This window comes from Mus musculus, chromosome X, assembly GCF_000001635.26.
Source record: "Mus musculus strain C57BL/6J chromosome X, GRCm38.p6 C57BL/6J".
NCBI classification, from domain to species: Eukaryota; Metazoa; Chordata; class Mammalia; order Rodentia; family Muridae; genus Mus; species Mus musculus.
The window spans coordinates 93,411,666-93,432,630 of NC_000086.7; the positions used below are offsets into that span (position 1 = coordinate 93,411,666).

Here is a 20,965-nt window from a genome sequence, read left to right on the forward strand (position 1 = left end):
ATGCTTTAGTCTAATAGTGATCCCTTTATCTCTCCATCATCTCGTCTTATTGCTCAGGAACTCTAAGATAATAAAGCTGTTGGGCCTCCCTTCCTCTTTGAGCACTGGAGTGTAGGAAGGTTGAATTACCCTAGCTCCTCCACTAGAATACAGACCTATTTGAAGCCGGGTCTGGATCTCCTACTTTGTGGGAAGAATGATTTCCTATTTCTTTCCAGTATGAGAGATTAAAATTCCTCATATAAAATTTCATGAGAGCTTCTTTTCTTTCTTTTAAACTTTGCCAGCAATGTACACCACACTATATGACTTAGTACTAAGTGTAGGAGTGATACTTAGTCAAGCCTCTGACCAGGATCATTACATAGTCACACCTGCTCTTACCAGCCAGCACGATTTACAAATTATGTAAATACATTTTATGATTCATCATCTTGAGCAACTTGATTCTAGAGTAAAATGAGTAAAAAGACTCATTCTTTTTAAAATGCTGTTTAAATGACCAGTCAAAGGGGACAGATTCCATGATTTCTCAGTCCAGGGCCAAAGTAATTATAAAACCATGACACCATCAGTATCTGATCAAAATGATACAGATTTTCTTTAGGAAAAACCTTTGAGCAAAACCCTTGAGGACAATTACAAGTTAGAAGCAAATATAATTAGCAACTGGTAGAACATTTCTACACAAAGGATGCTGATGAAAATAGAGCAGTATCTACCTGGAAGAAAGAGTCTTTCCATTGACATGTGCATAAACACACTTCAACATGTTAATCAATATTTTAGAAGAGATAGAAGAAAGGAGGCTAATCACAACATCAGAACTCTTGAAGCCAAAACACTGCAACCAAAGCAGAGTCAGAATCAATACTATCCACAATGGGACAGTGATGTGCTGAGAGACTTTGTAAAGTTTATTGGAAGGTATTTGTTTCACAGCGTGCTGATTGGTTTTCCTCTTTAGTGATAAGTTATTATTCCCTGTGGCTAATTTTTGGCTCATGTTATATAAATAGGCATATTAGTCAGGACTTGCACAAGGTTGCCTAAAGAACTAACTTGGCTAGGAAGCACATTTTAAAAAGTTTTATTTTTATTTATGTATATAATATGTGTATGTCACAGGTGACCACAGAGACCAGAAGCATGTGGCAGAACTCCTGGGACTAGAGTTACAGGCACCAGTGAGCTATCTGATGAGCACCAGTGAGTTAAGAACTAAACTAGGATCCTTTGGAAGAGCAATAAGCTCTTAACCACTGAGAACCTCTCCAGTCTCACACAGGGAACATATTTTTGACTCACCAGTCTTTCCTTCACGATTCTACCCTGTGTATGTATAGCATTGTTGAACTGTGTTGTGACCATGAAAATAGGTTGCTGCTGTTGTTGTTGACAGATGAAAGAAGAATCACAGGGGAATCATGAATAGCCCATAACTGAATTTCTTTCTCTTTTTTTTATTGGATATTTTATCTATTTACATTTGGCTTCCCCTCTGGAAACGCCCTATCCGATCCTCCCTCTCCTTGCTTCTATGATGGTGCTCCCCCACCTACCCACTCCTACCTCCCTGCCCTGGCATTCCCATTACATTTAAAAATATGTATTGTCTTAGATTGAAAATTAAATGTTTGTTCTTTATTAAGCCATTGTTAGTTTTGATTTCCATTACCTTTAGATCAATACAATTTCTAAGTGTTATAGATAAAAATATGTTCCTAAAAACATATGGTGGAGTTCTAAGCTCCATTACCTATAAACATGCTTTATGTTAAAATACGATCTTGGCAGAAAGTAAATCAAGTTAAGAAGAAATTGGAGTGAATTAATGTGGCCTCTAAATACAGAATGACCGGTGTCCTTATGAGAAGAGACAAATAAGAAGAAGATGGCCATGAGACAAAAGAATCACAGATTAGAATAGAATATGTACAGAGCCAAGGGAAATCAAAGATCTTCAACTGCTAGGAGAGGCAAGAAGGGGTTCTGTCCTATCAAGTTTAGCAGGATGACTGTGATGACACTTATAAGCTGGACTTCTCCAATCTAGCATAATGAGATAATATATATGTGCGATTTCTGTTGTTGTTTTGTAATACTACAAATTGCCAACCCATGATCTTGTATATGCTGTGTTAGCATTCAACTAATGATCTATATATGTCCATCCAAGTTTCACCCTTGAAGCCATCTGGTTTGTGGTACTTTGTTAATATACTATCAGTTAAGAGTCATACATTGAAGACTATATAAAACACTTGGGTCTAAGAAAACATCTTAGGAAACAAACTAGCAGTAGTATATATAAGAATGTTAATACAGCCAAATAAATTTATCTAGAAAAGGTGGCAATGGCGGGTTTATTCTGCCATGTACTGGTTTCAGAGAGGGTAAAGGACTGTATACAGTTCTGAATGCTTCATACACCAACTCTAAGAATGAGCATAAGACAGGTGCTGAATAAGTAGTTACTAAAGACAGGAACAGAGAGAGAAATATCAGTCCAGATTCATGCAGTATTACCCTTGGAAATAAGACTAATAAGTGAAACATGGGTCACAAATACAGAGCATATGTAAGACCTTTTTACTTAATAAAATATAAAACTTTAAGAGTAACTAGAAATGTTCATCAACAAACAGATGAATCATCCATCTGGGTTTAATTAAATACTATTGGCCATCAAAAAAGAAAGAAAATTCACACAGGATATAAGGATGGACAGTATGTTAAATGAAAGAAGTCAGACACAAAGGGTGACATATAATCTCATTTATATGAAATCCTCAGCATAGGTAAATTGCTGAGACTGAGAGCAGACAGGCCTTTTGTTGTAGGTAGGAGGAGAAGAGGATATGGACTAGGCACTAATGGGCACAGCCTTTGCTTTTGGGGTGGTAAATGGTTGCAATTGGACAGACATGCCAGTAACACATTAAGAATATATCAAATGGCAATATATTGTTTACCTTAAAATATTATTTCAATTTTCTCTTTGTAGGAAAAAAGCGTGAAAAATATATTGAAAAATAAAAGTTGAGTATGTGCTTGGTAGTAGAGAAGCTATACATAAAATTCAGAGATCTCAGTGTTTAAGCACACCAAAACTCTAACATGCCTTCCACAAAAAAAGCCTCTTTCTATACTGGAACATCAACAATGTTTCAGATTTCCCACTACAGCTCTGAGGTCCTCTTCCCTCACCCATTTCATTCATAATTCCTTAAGAGACCACAATTATTGTCATACTTTTACTTATGTAGAAATATAAAACACTACCCAAGTAGCTTGTCAACATTCTTGATCCATCCCTTACTCATTAAACCAACAATTTGTTTAGGCATAGCCATTCTGAAGTCATACCATATTATGACTTTGGGGTAATAATCTTCTCTCTCCCTGGAAGAACAGAAGCTGTGCATGACAGTGATGGTGACAGAAAGGACCTCAACAATTTTACAATAGAGGATAATGTGAGAAAGCTGAGGACTGTCCCAATGTAGAACAAAAGGGCATGTTATGGTTTCCCCTGGAAGTATCCTTTAAGAAAATTAGTTGACTGTATATGGGATAGATTCCCAGGTGGGACAGTCTCTGGATGGCCTTTCCTTCAGTCTCTGATCTACAGTTTGTCTCCATATTTGCTCCTGTGAGTATTTTGTTCCCCTTTCTAAAAAGGACTGAAGCACTTTGGTCTTCCTTCTTCTTGAGCTTCATGTGGTCTATGAATTGTATCTTGGGTATTCGGAGCTTCTGGGCTAATATCCACTCATCAGTGAGTGTATACCATGTGTGTTCTTTTGTGATTAGGTTACCACACTCATGATGATAATTTCTAGTTCCATCCATTTAGCTAAGAATTTCGTGAATTCATTGTTTTTAATATCACCAAACCCAGACACTATTGTGGATGCTAAGAAGTTCTAGCTAACAGGAGCCTGATATAGCTGTCTCATGAGAGGCTCTGCCAGAGCCTGACCAATACAGATGCGGATGCTTACAGCCAACCATTGGACTGAGCACAGGGTCCCCAATGGAGGAGTTAGAGAAAGGACTGAAGGAGCTGAAGGGGTTTGCAACCCCATAGGAAGAACAATTTCAACCAACCAGACCCCCCCACCCCTGCCTCCTAGAGCTCCCAGGAACTAAACCACCAACCAAGGAGTACACTTGTAGGGACAATGGCTCCAGCCACACATGTAGCAAAAGATGGCCTTGTCAGGCATCAATGGGAGGAGAGGACCTTGGTCCTGTGAAGGCTTGATGGATGCCCCAGTGGAGGCAGGAGAGGGTGGGTGGGTAGAGGAACAACCTCATAGAAGCAAAGGGGAAGGAGGATGGGAGAGGAGGTTTTGTGGGGAGACCAGGAAAGGGGATAACATTTGAAATGTAAATTAAGAAAATATCCAATAAGAAAATGGAAAAAAAGAAACAGAAAATTAGTTGAATAAACAACTGAATAAAGAACTCTACTACAGTATTTCTACCCTAGGAATTGTTTAATTTCTCACATTATTACTACCATGACCCAAGGAATCACGTGCAAACATTATTTTAGCTGCATATCAAAATTAGAACTGTCAATGGTAAAAAAATTAATTTGCTTTGAAATCTAAATTCTACAACAACAACACCACCACCCATGGATGTGTTTGTTTTTAGGGAGAAGTATTCCATGACATAACCTGAGCTGGCCTTAAACTCATAGCTATCTTTCTACCTGAGCCTTCTGAGTGCTAAGATTAAAGGGAAAAAAAAACCCACTGTATCTACTTTACAATAAAATAAAAAATTGTTCTTTTCAACTTAAGCTTGGTTTTGATTAATAACAATACAGATTCTCCTGTGGTTCAGTTGCTATCTGTGTACATGGCTATGTTAAGAAAACCAAACACCACGTCCTTATTAAAATATTTATTACTTCATTTAGTTAAGTCCAAGCTTTGTCACTACGACAAATGAAGAAGATCTTATTATTTAATAATATAAAACTGTACTTCTGAATTTAAAGCCATTTAAAGCAGATAAGATTGAGAGTATTTTTAATAAACAACAACTTGTATACCATTAAATTCCCATGCGTCCAAAGAAAATTTAAGAATACAGAAAGCATATTTTAATGTATCTAACAGAGAAAAGGCATGTCCAAAGCTCTGGAAACAAAACTGTCCCTGTTTTTTGCTCATAACTCAGGCAATATGAGTCTTAAAAAGGCCAAGTTGCATATCCCAAGTCAATTCTAGAAAGTATTCAAATTAACTGTAATCCAGGACTAAGAGAGTGATTAGATGAAGATGAGACTGGCACCTTAAACATCTAGTGTTTTACCACAAACTTGAACCTATCTGAAATCTTCACTAGTTTCATACTAGAAATGGACTGTGATTTGTTCAATTTATAAATGACCTTGTTTTGCCCACAGATAACAATTTTATACAATCAATGTTAAACTACTTTCTAAATTGTTAATACTATGTGTATAAAACAATGGATTTATTGTGACATTTTCATACATACCTGCAACGTAGTTTAATTATATTTATACTGATGTCCCATATCCTCTCTCTGTAGTATTCTTAAATCTAGAGTCTATATACAGGGAAGATATAAAATGTTTTTCTTTCTGAATCTGTATTCTTCCATTTAACGTGATAATCTCTGGTTCAATGAATTTTCATAAGAATTGCATTACTTCATTCTTTTGTATAGCTAAATAAAACCTCACTGTGTAGATATACCACATTTTTTTATACATTCTTCTATTCACAAATAAGAAAATGTAGAAGATCTATAAACGTCCCCAATGCTGAGCAAATTTTATAGGGTAGGTGTTTAATACAATTTTTTTTTAAAGGAGGGAATCACACTTCATTTTATAGACCAGGCTGGCCTCAAATTCATGGTAGCCCTGTTTCAAACACCTAATTGCTAGGCTTATAAGCATGTACCACTACACCTGGCATTATTATTAAATAAGAGATACAGCTGAGACTCAGTAATTGAGAGCTTAAGTACTAGATGAGCATAATCTTTTCTTTTCTTTTTTTGAGGGTGAAGGTTTTGAAACACTATTTCTCTATACAGTCCTGGCTGGCTATTCTGGTACTTGTTCTGTAGGCCCAAATGGCCTCAAAGTAAAAGGTCCACCTGCCTCTGCAGGGATTAAAGGCGTGCACCACCACACCCAGCAAGATGAGCATAATCTTGTAAAATTGTTATTTTGGAAAATCTGTAGAACCTGCAGTGATGATGTGCATTGTAAAACTGCTTCTCCAGCGTCTTTGGTAAGATTAATGTTTTATTGCTAGTAGAAAAACTCAGGAGAAAAGCATCATAGTATTACTTTCCTAATTCATTACTAGCAATTCAAATGGACTAATGAAAAATTAGCTGAGTACTACTTTCAAGGCTCCTGTTCAGAAACGATAAGGACAGTTTCACTAATCAGTACATTCTGAAATAGTAATTCCAGAAGGTCGTGTCTGAGCAGCCAATCTATCAAAGCTTCTCCTGAGGATAAGTAGCTTAGACTATGGTAAACATCTGCTTAAAATGTCATAGTATGGAGAAGGGTAGAATATAAGGGAAAAAACCAAGTTACTTTGAAATGCTTGTGTTGGCTCATTTAAAAAGGATGCTAAATCACAAGATAACCTAGTATATTAAATTACTATCAGCAATACCACTGATGTTTATCATAAGCTTAAGGATCCTCTAACGCTATTTCATTTTTTCTCCTCACTATAAACTGATGCATCAAACTAGCTGACTTTCAAAGAAATAACCCAATTTCCAACTTAAATTGATGAGTTAGATATTTTAAGTCTCCAAGGTAAAATAAAATATGATTCATAAAATATGATTCTCCTTAGAACCTGTGGGTCACAACCCCCAGGAGTCAAATACACACATACACACACACACACACACACACACACACACACACACACACACTCTTAGCAGTAGTAAAATTAGCTATATGAAATAGCAACAAAAATAATTTTATGGTTGGGGGTCACAACAACATGAAGGACTGTATTACAGGGTCATAGCACTAGGAAGGTTGAGAATCACTGCTCTACAATTAGACTAATGAGGACCTCTACAGCATGTGTCTTTGTTCTGTTTATTTACCTGTTGACTTAAGTCTTGAGAATGATGCAAAAGTAATTCATAGGACAGCTAATTTTCACATGTTCTACATTTTAAAACCCTATATTATTATGCTAATTATTGAAACTTTAGAAAGTCAAGGCACATTTAATATTTACCCAATTATTTGAAAAGTTATTGACAACGTCCAAATGTGTGAAAGGCTTTGCTACAAACAGTACAATTCAGCTGGGCGATGATGGTGCATAGCTTTAATCCCAGCACTCAGGAGGCAAAAGCAAAGGCCAGCCCCATCTACAGAGGAAGCCCCAGGACAGCCAGAGCTACAAGGAGAAACCCTGTCTCTGAAAAACAAAATAAACACAGCACAACAACCAAACTGGGATACTAATAAGGTACTGGTATACTGTAAAAACTAGGATAGCCATCAACAAAGCTATGTGGCAATAAGAATCACTACTATATTTACTTTTAGGTACATTGATAATACACTATCCTAATCAAACAATTGAGATAAAAAAAATCATTTGAGTGGGAAACACTCACTATAAAATTTTCATTACAGTCCTATTGAAAAAGTAGCCTGTAAGAAGTGTGGTTAAATTGCATGTAGTGCATGAAGTAGCCACACAGAAAAATGCTACAAAGCATACCTTCATTGTGACAGCAATCAAAATTACATATAGATATGCAAAAGAAAAGAAAGACAATACAACAAAACACTTTCCTAAAACTAGACTGTGTACCATCTTTTTCAGAGAAAAGATTTTACATCAAAAACTGGGACAACTACAAAGTTGCTTTTGCATTAAAAAATAAGTAAATAATGAATCTCCAACTTTTACCTTTTCAACAAAATAGTCTATATGATCACACTACAACGTCCAAGAAGACTTACAGAACTAGTTTAAGTTTGTCTACCTTAGTAATAGTTAGACAGTAACTAGTTATGAGATCCTTTTTGTTCAAAATATCTGCAACATTCTGTTCACCAGTTTGGAAAGTACAGTTTGGATTGAAGGTACTCCAAGGGGGCATGGGAGGAAAGGCATCTTAATAACCAGAGAGGCCTCTCTAGATTCCATGGTCCATAGTTGGTAGTCCTTAATGGCAGTATGCATGATCCCTCAGGCAACTATACTAAGGTTTGCTCAAGAACCAATGACCTATGAAGAGACTGATAAACAATTTAATGACACAGAGCGCAGAAACGCATCTCAAGATGAACTCTTTGAAGTACAGTTTTGGAAGATTTTCTACTGCTTACAAAATGGGATTTGATTAAGTCTATAAGTTTCTACAAGGAATCTCTTTTGTAATTATGAAGTTGTAACCCTTATGAAACATAAGTAAATCATAAGAATTAATGTTTCCCCTTCTTATAAATATAATATTGATTAAGATATGTTAAAATATAAAGCATGTATTTTCTCTCTCTCTCTTTTTGTTTTGTTTTGTTTTGTTTTGTTTTTTTTGGTTTTTTGAGACATGGTTTCTCTGTATAGCCCTGGCTGTCCTGGAACTCACTTTGTAGACCAGGCTGGCCTCGAACTCAGAAATCCGCCTGCCTCTGCCTCCCCAAGTGCTGGGATTAAAGGCATGCCACCATGGCCAGCTATGTATTTTCTTGAAGTCTGGATAGTGAGGAAAAAAAATCTATCAATGTGATAGAGGGATGTCGTCAGAAGGCAAATATAGAGCCTCTGCTTCCCAGAGCTAAAGGCTGGACAAACAATCCTCTGCTGTCTTTTGTGTAGTACTTTAACATTAGGTTATAGTTACCTCTGGTCTAAGCACAGCTTTCATGCAGACTGGACACAGAGGCCCATTTCGGGAGAAATGAAGGGGAAGACGTCGAAGGCGACTGCAACAAGTTGGCTCTTCACATATCAACCAGCCCTGGAGACACAAGAAAGAAAAATCACCACTGACCAACAAAAATAATAAATACTTCTGTTATCAACCTTACCAAACTTGCTAAGAGATTACAAAATAACCTAATTATCTACCTCTTTGGATGTGTTAAGTAGATGTATGCTCTAAACTTAAAAGTTAGAAAAAACATGGGATTAGAGAGATGGCTTAATGGTTAAGCATACTGGCCATTCTTCCAGAAACCAGGTTCAATTCCGCATGGCAGTTCACAGCCATCTGTAAACTCCAGTTCCAGGGAATCCAACATCCTCTTCTGGCCTCTGTGTGCACTACACATGCTGTACTTATATACATGCAGGCAAAATATTCCCACACATGAAGTAAAAAGAAATGTAAAACCTTAAAAAAAATCTCAGAGGGATTCCCATAAGGTTTTGCCTTTTCTTAAAGAATATATATGCCCCCCATCGAAATTTCACAATAAAAACTTATTATTATGCAACCTGTAAATCAAAGGGTTTTAGTTAAGACCATCACACCAAGTGTATAGTAACAAGTGACCTTCATAAAAGCTGACTGATCACTACCTAGTTATATAACTATGCTCAGTTCCCCTTCTTTATAAAATAGGTATGTCAATAGTACTGATTTTATGACTTATAAGACTGCTGTAGTGATGTAACACACTTAAAGTACTTGCAAGTGTTCTTGTTATAAAAGAAATGCTTAATACTAGTAAATATTAGACTTACATCAGTTTGTACTATGTGTGTTCTCTGGAGGCATAAATCTGGTTGCTATGTTTTCAAGGACAACTTGGAATAAGCACTATTTTTCTGAGGTTTGAGGCAGCCATTGCCTATTTCTCTGGCCTGTAAATATAATGTCACCTTTTCTTCTTATGTTAACTCTCCCTTCCTGTTCTTTAAATTTTCTCAATACAGTATGTCTATCATTTTGAATTAGCATTATGTTTACTATAAAATGTATGTTAAACAGAAAGTCAAGCTATCACAAATAGTTGAGTAGATTCCCATTCATACTGAGGCCCTAAGGCTTGTGGGCTTTGATGGTACATACATTGCTACCGAGGCACAGTAAAGCCAAGCCAAGCAAGGTGAGGTGCTGAGGTAGGTGAGCAACTTATATCCTTATGTTCTCTCATCTCAGTGCCCATTCCTATAAGGCCCTAAGAAGGGAGGTACTGGCTATCTATAAGGCTTGGGGCATTCTGAGAGATAATTTCTGACTTGAAGAATAACCAGAAGTTTGGTAGGTGGAAAAGAAAAACTTGGGCAGAAAGAACAACCAACATGCCAAATTGAGGCCAGAGTCAAAGTATAGTTTAGTTAACAAAGGCATAAGTAGCATGTGTAGCTCCATTCCTTATTTGCACTTTCAGCAGCTTGTCCTACCCCCTAGATAAAAGCTGCATACACTTGAGTGTGGCTTGAGATGCTTGAACCTCCACCCACATCATGGCATTTCCATGTGCTGTTATTCCAAATCTGAGGGATGCCCTCGCTCACTGCTCTGACCACATTCCTCATTTATCATTCTTTCATGGAAGTAGGTACAAACAAACTCAAAGGAAACCATCAAGGATTGGTTCTTCTAGCTCCATTTAGAGCTTTCAAACAAAGCAAAGTGCATTTGTACAACTTATCTTTAAACAGTAAAAAAAGTCATCTAGCGAACAGAAGGAAGTTTTACTCATACCTTCATTCAGTAAATTAAACTATTTTAGATTGTAACTTGAACTTATCAGGTACAGAATATCAAACAAATCCTTATAAAATTTCTGACATGCACCTAGAGTTTTGTTAAAAACTGGCAAAGGGGCACCAGGCTCAGCATTTCAAGAAACTGGACTCTAAGTAGGAAAGCATAGTCTGCACCGAGTAGCAGCAACTCAGCATCCAGGAGGGATGTATTTGAGATATGAAGCTCATTGCTTAACTAGATCTAGCCTTAGAAAGCTGTAATTCACTAAATTTTAACAAACAACACCAAAAAAGCAAATAGGTACCAATTACCATAGTATTTACTTTTAAGATGGGGGTTGGTGGTTTGTGCTATCTAGCTCAGGCTGACCTGAAACTCATAATCTTCCTGGCTTAGCCTCTAAAGTACCCAGGATATAAGCAAAGTGTCATTATGCCTAGCTCAGTATCACGTTTGAGACAAGAGATCATTAAGTACCAGAATACAACTTAGTCATTAAATAATAAAATAAGTTATTATTATTGCGTATTTTAAGACAGGTTCTGTCTGGCCTCCAACTCACAATCTTCCTGACTCTGTCCCGAGTGCAGAAATTGTAGGCATGACACCCGGTCCAGGAATTTGTTTTTTAACTTACAAAATATTATGTTCAAAAGCGTAAGTCCTTTACAGATGTTTTAAACACTTAATTTCATCACTGCAATACTACTTCATGATTCACCAAGTGAGCTGCCAACTAACAAGATGCTAAGTTGCTGTTTCACCCGTTTTAAAAAAGCAAAGACCTAACTCACTCTCTGACAGTTACTAACTAAAGTCCTTTCAAATCATATAGAAAACAGATAATATAATTTGTCTAAATTTCCTAGCAGTTATAATTACCATTAAAGAGGTCTTTCTTTCTTTGTCACCTTTCTATTCAGTGCTTATTTGGGTTTGTTTGTACTTACTATCTGTTAATCTCCCTTTATAAATGACAACAAAAACTAGTGCCATTATGCATGAAAATTAAACATGCTGATAACTGTGTGAAGAGAACTGATGGTGAAGAAAATATTAGAAGCTGGTAATTCTTTATGCCTCATGTTTTACTTTGATAATTAAGCTTTTGGACATGCTACATTTTAAACAAAACTCTTTTATGGGGAAACCAGGCTCTGTTTCCAAGATATGCTTTGTTTCAATTCAATTTCACCTAGTACATTTCAGCTAACACTTTACTCCATAAACAAATGGTAAGCAACAATGCTAAGTTTAACTTTCAAGAAACACTTACATTGTTAAAAAATAAATTACAAGACTTTGAAAAAACATGGGGCAAAGTGTCTAGTACAAAATCATTATGGTGAATGTTATTGGTAAAGGGCAACAGAAACAAAGCAAATGAAACTACTAGAATCTTGTGATCTTACTTTAAATTATCGTAACTAATATATAATAACAAAACTAAACATTTTTATTTCCCCGTAGGATAACATGGAAAGCCCAAGGATCTGTTGTCAAGTCAATAGAAGAAGAAATTTGTTTTGAATAATTTCCTTGGAAGTCCAATCTAAGAAAACCACTATGAGAAGTATGTCGTCCAAATATGTCATCTTACTACTGTGTAATGCTACATTCAAATTCTTACAACAAATTGGAATGAGGACATCACATTTTCAGTTGCCTGGCTTCCTCAAGTTCATAAATGAAAGGGTCAAAGGAGGTCAAGTCAGCCTATCCAATAACAAAACAAACATGCAAAGCTCTATCACCTGTTGTTTTATCTCATCATCATTATTCATTAAAATCTTTAGGTACCAAACTGTTACAAATACTGATCAGTTTTGACTGCTAAATTATATTTCTGAGGTCTCAGCTAAAATGACTCTGAGGCATCCTTGATAGTTGAACCTAAAACACAAACTACTACTCATTTGTGTACATTTGTGTTTGAGGGATTTAAAGATGCAGAGCTCACCCAGATGTGGTACACAGGGGCATTCAAAAACTTTTTAAAAAATTCCAAGACAGGGGAGCACAGTTCTGAAATGAGGTAAGGCCTGGATCTCAAATTCCCTTCAGTATACATGATGGGTTCCTCTATGGCCAGCCAGTCACCTATTCTGTCACACTGACTTTTCATCTACAGCCTTGTTACCATCAAACTCACCAAAAATGCAGATTTTAAGCTGTTCTGCTGCAGTAGCCTCTTCCCTGGCTACCGTGAGCCCATTCTCTCCCACGCCCACTACAAAAATTGGCCAAGTATAGTTCCGCAGGGCTCTCCATCCTGTCTGTGTTTTCTCTCCACAGACAAGTGATGAACTCATCAGTCCGACTTTCAGGACACTGTGGTCCCTGCTTTCTCAATTCTCAACAAATAGTCTTTGCTCCATTGGATTGCTTTTGTCACTATCCTCTCTACTTCTTGGCTGTCTTCACTTTGAGATTGCATGTCACATAATCCCTTTCTAAAATATCCATTGCTTGAATAAAATGTCCATTCTTCTACATATTCTCAGCCCACTGGGACTTCTCCCTTTATTTCATTACACAATAACCATACACTGGTTCACATTGTCCCTGAAGCATTTTATTTTACCTTTGAACTGGTCAGACCCCAAAGAATAATCTGGTTTGAGTTTAGTGGTCTTCTTGCCAGTCACTAGTGCACAGACTCACTCCATGAAACACTGTACTCCCAAATGTTACTGGATAATTTTCTGTAAGTCATGAAACCTACCAAATCTCTCTCTGAACCTCAGTTTCCTCATCTATAGAACAAAATACTTATTGCTGTTGTTTAGAGGATCAAACACAAAAATAAACAAACAACAACCTCACAAAATATTCAATAAGTGCACTGAGGAGCATCACTGTTTGTTATCCCAAAAGTCCCCTATACACTCCCCCTACCCGGCTGCCCAACCAACCCACCCCTGCTTCCTGGCCTTGGCATTCCCGTGTACTGAAGCATAAGATCTTCCCAAGACCAGGGCCTCTCCTCCCATTGATGGCCAACTAGATAGTTTTAATTTCAGCGTTAAGGAGACAGAGACAGGTGGATCTCTCTGAGTTTGAGACTAACTTGGATATCATCGTGAGTCCCAGGCTATTACATAGATTATAGAGACAGACAGACAGATGGACGGACAGACAAACCAGGGGAAGGGAAAAAAACAAGTGGAGAACCATAATAATGGATAAATGATAATTAATATTAAAAGTGTAACTGCTTTCAAATTGAGTGGAGAATATTAACAAGAATGTGGTCAATTTAAGAGAGAATTTCTTATTTTTCACAACAAAGCTGTACTTAATATGAAATTATAGAGGCAGAATAAATGACAAGGGAAGAAGACAGAGTCTTCGCTTTACTTTAGGATTCACAGAGATTTTCAAGAGATGGTTCAACCATGACATACAATTTAGTCTAAATCCTAACAGTTTTCAAGGAGCTGTTATGGCGACATAGTCACGGGGCAAGGTCTGCCAGCCTGCATGCGATTTTATAATCTATTATATCACTATTAGTTTTGTAACACTCACCAACCACCCTTCTTCTTAAACTATTCAGATTCAAAGAGCATCAGATTCTCTTTTCATCCAAAGGCATTTATAAATTTCTGGAGTTCCCTTGCAGGCAACATTTTCTGCCACAGAATTATGCCCAATGCATTAAAAAAGGGGGTCTTCTTATAGACAGTGCACAGTATGGGCCCGCAGCTGCTTCTGAAGAATGACATGTTATGATTTGGGATTTCCAGAAAAAAATATATATTTGCTTTCTGACCCACACTGACACCCAAAACTGGGAGAAAATTTCCCTAAGCTCTCCAGGGGAAGTTTTAACAGGAACACAAATTTGCTTTTAAATATTTGACACTGCAGCATGCTGACATGTCAAAGAGTGATTATTAAGTCTCAGAAAGGTGCCAGAGTCGGAGATGAAAGGGCAAATCAAGTAAAATAAATATATAAACTACTTACCAAATTTAATACAAAAATATTTTAAACAAAATTATCAAACAATCAGAAGTGGAAAGTGTCATGTCAGTCAATGTAAGAATTTTAAATATCATTAAAATAGATTTTTAAGTTGGAGATCTCTTTAAATGAACAGTCATCTGTCATTTCATCCAAGCTATTTGAAACTTATTGATCTTACCATTTGTGTAAGGACAGACTCTGTCATCAGTTTGCTGAAAGGATAATGAAACACTCCCAAACTGTTATGATAGGTTACATGCAAACTGTGGTCCTCATTTAAACACATAGAATAGCACAAGTGGACAAACTACAAGCTCACCAATTGTATATTACATGATAGATTAGCAACCTGGTCTGCTCTGCCTCACATCAAATTCAATACTATGGTCTTACTATTTTAATTTGCAATCAGAGTTTAAACATCAGAAGATGTACCTGAGGCACATCCGTGTAAGCCATCTCCTGCTACAGTGTGAGCACAGAAAGCCAACAATTGCCAGCAATTGCATTTTTACCACTACAGGACAATAAGAGAACAGTTAAAATTGTTGCCATGCTAGCTAGTGGGGAAAATATACCTAAAATGACTTTATATGGAAAATTACACTTTGGGTGGAAAAAGTTCATTGAAGAACATGTATCTCTCTGTATGAGTAGCTTTAAAAAAAAAATCACTCGGTATACTCAAGCTTATTCCATAAAATACTCTCCCTATTCACTCAACTCAAAAGCAAGCAACATTCTTAGGTTATAATAGGTCACAACTAAGTATACAGTACCTTGTTTCAAGAATAATTTTGCTTTGTCTGTTGACTGTCAACAAAACACAAAGAACTCATGCAACCTAGCCATGTACTGTGGATGTTAGAGATCTGGCAAAATACAAATAATAAGAATACAAGATTTCAGAGCTACCCTGCTTTCACTTTACACGAAAAACTGAGAGCATTTGCTTCTCCACATTCATCTCTATTGTATCACAAATCTTTCCATAAAAGACTTTATTCCCCTCATGTGAAGCTGCAAGTGACTTATAATATTCTAACTGTGATGACTGACTCCCTAACATGATTATAAATGGGCATATCAAGTTAAAGCACATATACAGACATTTCACCATGGAAAAAGAGGAAAAGACTCCAATGTTAATGACATGGCAAAATGGTTACTCTGGGGCTTACATTAACATTTTAGTGATGAAGTGCTAAGATAAATTGTTTATTATTTCTATCATCATTTCAAGTCATCACTCTTTTAAAAACCCACTACCATACTTTTGTATTCAAAATAACAAACTCCAAAAGCAAGCTCAATGCTCAGTTTTATCACCATGTCCAGAGTGGGAAAGACTAGAAAGAACTACTGCAAAACCTCCAGCTTCCGTTATCTTTACAATGTTTCTTCTGCATTTTTAAACAAACAAACAAACAAAAGCATATTAATTTAAAGATCTAAAAACTGTTATTGATGATGAAAAAGTTTTTTGACCAGGGCTGTTTCCAAGATGAATTTGCAGAGAATATGCTCATGGCAAGGTGGAGGGAATGTTTTTCCTACTAAAGTTTCAAGAATGAGTCCATTTAATCACATAAGCAGTTCTTGAACCGAAAATGACAGGACATGTTCTGGAAACATTAGAATGATTTAATAAATTAGCTCACTCATTAAAATACATAGTTTCTTATGTAATATGATCTGAAAACAGTTCCTTATGATTGATCTCTAAAGGCAGGTAATCAATTTGAAGAGAGGTATCTTGCTCTTCACACCTTCTTCCCTGCCTGGATCCAATGTAAATACAGATCCACCCAGATGTCTCTAGGCAAATGAAAAAAATTAAATCAAAAGAGCAGGCATAGTCCTTCACCATAGAATTTTTCTTTGCTTAAGTACAGTTAAAAGTTACTTTGATTGGTTTTTGTTGTTGTTGTTTTGGTTTTTTTTTGTTTGTTTTTTTCTGTTTTTTGTAGATATGTATTGGTTAGCATGGCTTAAAGCAATGTGTCTTTGGATACCAAATAACAATGTTAAAACTGAACTATCTATGCAGTTGCCTCATAAAAATCAAAATGGAATTCACACTATCACCAGGCAATGTTTGTTAGCTTAACTTTAATTATTTTCTCCTTGAGAATGGTACTAATGAAACTGAATATCTTTCATGGTCTCGAAGGGCCGTTTGAATAGTCTGTAAACAGAACTAAGGGGAGACAAGAGATCTGGCTGAGCCAGGGGGTTGCTAGGTGATACAGAATGTAAACCCACAAACTTGTTCAAGTTTGCTTTGCTTTCATGCTACTTTCACACACTTTCAAAAGTTTTGAGAACTGAGTTTTCAGGTGGTCACTACAGAAAAAGAATCCCTCCCTCCAAATTCACGTTCCACAAATACTCTATGACATTCAAAAGAGATGAAATCCATTTGACCTCTGGCTGTAACATGGGAAACTTTGGATACCCACAATCTAAAAAACATATATCAAGGTGGATTCCAGTATTTCAAAAAAGGCATTCCTAATTCCCTCTTCCAATCTTAACTGAAATAAAGATTTCTTCTGAAGAAGGTGGGGGGATGTGATCTCAGCTAAAGAGTTTTGGGGCACAGAAACTCAAAAGCCATGGCAAAACCTCAGTATGCTGACAACCCTTTCGGTTTAGCTACTTTCTTCCTCTCTTCTGGCTAGTACCAGGACTGACTGCCTGTGAGGCTTCTTCTAACCCACCCCTCCCCCAGCCTCCTTTTTAAAGTAGCTGATCAGAGATTGTCCAGTAAGAGCACTTTATTAGATCATCAGCCAGAGGGGTTCACAAGTACTGAGAGCAATGGGCTCAAATGCGGCACATCAGTTTTAATAGACCAGGGGCTACTAGTAAACTGCAGATACTGCTGAGAACTTTCCATGCACTGAACTCTTGAAAAAGCACCGTCTCTCCAGCTTAAATGCAGCTGCCTCTTTCAATGCCGCAAATGGGTAAATTTGACAAAAAAGCCACCATTAAGACTACATGAAAGGCTCAAGACAACATCCTTTCAATGCTTTGTACTTCAGTAATCAGATGTACTTACTCACCCCCTCCCCCAAACCCGATCAAGAACTATTTCTGAATGGTAGGAAATAATTCCACTTTGTACATCTTTTAGTTAATCAAGACTTTCTATTCAGCAATTTGACCTTTTGTTCAAAACAGGATTATCAGTTTTTTCGCCAGTTACCAAGGGCGACTCGCATGGTGAACATAATTGCAATAATTTGCAAAACACCATGGCAACCCACATTACAACTAGGTAAATACTGGGCTTTTGTGCTACATTGTTATTTTCAGAGATGCTGAAGTCAAAGAACGAATGACAAATGAACACAAAATTTATATTTGCTTTGTCTCAAAAGAGAAGAAAATTGATAACAAGAATTGGGGGGAAACCGACTACAGCTGTAATTTCTAACTTGATTAATTAGGATGGTAACAGTCCTTAACAGTATATTCAACAAACAGCCCTGACTTCGTCTCTCCACCCACCTCTCTCTATACCAGTACCACTGTCCCCCCCACCCCAGACAAATTTTTTCAGCTTGGAGAACAAACATCCCCCATTTGCTCTTTTCTTCAATTTAATGGAATCCTTAATTGCAGAATATTGTTCTCCTGCTCTTCACGGCAATGAAAACGAGAAAAAGGAGGAGAGTGCCAGGGCAGACAGGGAGCTACAGTCATTTGTTTTCCTGCCTCTTTTGGACACCCCAGGCCCAATGATGAGATGGCATTTTTCTGGTTTCAGCAGCTGTTTCGTAGCAGACAATAAAGTAAAAACTATTTAGCTTTGCAGAAAAGCCACTTCTGTCCTCTTGACAACACAAGGTAAGTCTACATGCCGAGATGAAGTTTCATAATTTAAATGCCAGAACATAAGATGGGAAAATGATGTTAATAATAAAGAACATACATTTTCTTGTAAAGAAATTATCAACTGCGGTACAGTCCAAAAAAAGCTGTTGAAATGTGTGTGTTTGCTATTTATGGAAGATGTTCAGCAATATCACCAATGGTTTGAAAACCACTTTATACTCACAGAAATCCCAATTCACAAAACAATCTAAAATATAAACTGACTACTCAGGAATTAATGCAAAAATCAAAATAGCATTTTCGGTAGATAAGCAGTTTTTCATATAGCATTATCTTTTCACTAATAAATGTGACTGTAAAAGTTAGATCAGAATGTTTTAAAGTCAGATGTGAGAGGCAGGTTTGATTTTTGTAGTAAAGAAGCAGGTGTTTTTCCTAAGAGGCACACATTCTATTATAATGCCCCCATTTTTTGTAAATTATAAACACTGACTTTCTCCTGCAAAATGTAGTATTCAGGGACAAGAAAAAGAAATACACAGAGCAAGGGCTTGCAGAAGTCCCACTGCCGAGCTCTCTAGAGATAAGCAGCTGCAGACGCATTCTGAACACAGCCCAGCTCGCTTTCCTTCATTTGCTGCCTCCTAATGAGGAGGAACCAAATGAGAGGCTCTGAAAAGATCTGCATATTTCCCCTAACTTTTGAAAAATCAAATGAATAGGATACTATAATGGGTCTATTCTTATTTTGTCAGGGCTGAAAGATCTCCACACACCTAAGATTTAGCTTGGAGAGATCACAATGTAACATTCTTCAGAAAATGCCTTAGAAATTAGAGGTACTGTAATTAATCTTTTTTTTCTTTTTTTTTTCTTTTGAGGAGTAGAAATCAAAACAATGGCACACATTACAACCTTTTCAGGCAGGGGACATCTTTCGATATTTTGATAATATGTATTTTACTTTCTTGATTAGTTACACATGCATGGTGTCTCTATAAAATGCACCCTACATCAAAAGTCTAAATGGTAAGAGAAAATGTTCCCTTTAATATCAATGACAAAAGGGGCAAACAAGCCTTTAGTAATTTTTGATCAAATGAAATGGATAGATGATAAACTAGGCATAAAATCCCTATAACACTTAAGTCCTTTAAGAAACCCATAGGTACAAATAAAACACTTTATAATCTGTCCAGAATCCCTTCACTTGTAATAATTACCTAATATACCTGCCTTCTTCCCAACCTTAATAGTTCCTTTTCCAAAGTTTCTATTTTTCCTTTCTTGACATTGGTTTGTTTAGGTCTAAAAGGCATGATGACAGCTAGCCTCCTATAACTTTAATAAATTACTCAAAACCCTAAATCAGAAATTAGAAATATCTAGCAGATGGACTACATTTCTTCTTCAGTTTACTTCCCCATGTCCCCTATAAGATGGTAGCTTGCAATTAACAGGAAACCTGCCTGATATACTATCCCCAAATTCTTTCTTTTCAATTTGAAACTCTGGCTGCACACTAAAATCTCCGAAGGAGCATTAACACAGGTGGCTGGGCACCATCTCCAGGGCTTCTGACTGAGGGCTGGGCTGGGCTGGGCTGGGCTGGGCTGGGCTGGGCTGGGGCCGGAGAAGCAGCATCTTTAACAGGTCTCCAGGTGTGCTGTTGCTGATTTGGGTCCTTACTTTTAGAATCACCAGTGCCTTTTAGAATGGGTACTGGTTTTTTGTTTTGTTCTGTTTTTGTTTTTATTTAAAGAAAAAAAAAAACAATCCATGAGCGATGCTACTAGGCAGTCAGGGTTGAGAATCACTGCTCTGCATTACTCTCATCTTCTCTCTGCTGTCTAAGATGATTTTCTGAACAATGCACTTTATTAACAGAATTATACTTCGGAATAGTCTCTCTCAATTTCTTTCTCATTCAATATTTACTTTTTTCCCTCTCTACATACTGCTTATGCAGCTATTCTAACTCTCTCAAGTTCTCCAGACAGTGTCTGATTTAGCAAAGCCTCAAATCAGTCTTAATTCTACCAATAGAATAGACTGATTCTAAATGCTTTATACCAAGTGTGTAGCTTAGTAGCAATTTGAAGAAAGCAACAAAGACATACTCTAAATACATCCTCTAAATATGTCTCTAAAATATGAAATGTTCTCCTCTAAGAATAAAAGTATTTTAGAGGAGGGTTTTTAAATAAGTGTATATAAGAAGTGACCACAATTAACATTTTTGACAGGTAGCATGAAATCATGTATTTTAACCCTAAATTTTAAAGGTGGAAGAGACTTCAGAGCTCTTTACACCTAAGGAAAATAAAACCTCCTAAAAGTCAATTCCTTGTACTAATGCCTAGTATGTGAACTGAACTTCCAGTCCAATGTTCTTTTCTTTACACTTTCTAACATGATGCTCAATACA

At 36.8% G+C, this 20,965-nt stretch overlaps 1 protein-coding gene and 1 long non-coding RNA gene across 7 annotated transcripts in view; one reads left to right on the forward strand and one right to left on the reverse strand.

The window, feature by feature from the left end:
- Pola1 (polymerase (DNA directed), alpha 1) overlaps nucleotides 1-20,965 on the reverse strand; it is a 327,622-nt gene that overhangs the window by 106,900 nt on the left and 199,757 nt on the right. For all 3 annotated transcript variants that reach the window (XR_003953001.1, XM_006527905.4, NM_008892.2), the window contains one exon: nucleotides 8,902-9,018. Coding sequence is in view for 2 of the 3 variants with exons in the window: in XM_006527905.4 (XP_006527968.1) it covers nucleotides 8,902-9,018 (117 nt within the window). In the remaining variant the exon portion in view is untranslated. The remainder of the gene's footprint in view (nucleotides 1-8,901; nucleotides 9,019-20,965) is intronic.
- The window catches only part of Gm35587, a 33,422-nt gene that overhangs the window by 10,381 nt on the left and 2,076 nt on the right, over nucleotides 1-20,965 (forward strand). For 2 of the 4 annotated variants that reach the window (XR_001782807.1, XR_003953102.1), the window contains exons 2-3: nucleotides 12,190-12,292; nucleotides 18,325-18,549. This is a non-coding gene — a long non-coding RNA (predicted gene, 35587). Of the gene's footprint in view, nucleotides 1-12,189; nucleotides 13,215-18,324; nucleotides 18,550-20,965 lie in introns of those variants that run through there. The other 2 variants (XR_878145.1, XR_003953101.1) reach the window with 2 other exon arrangements.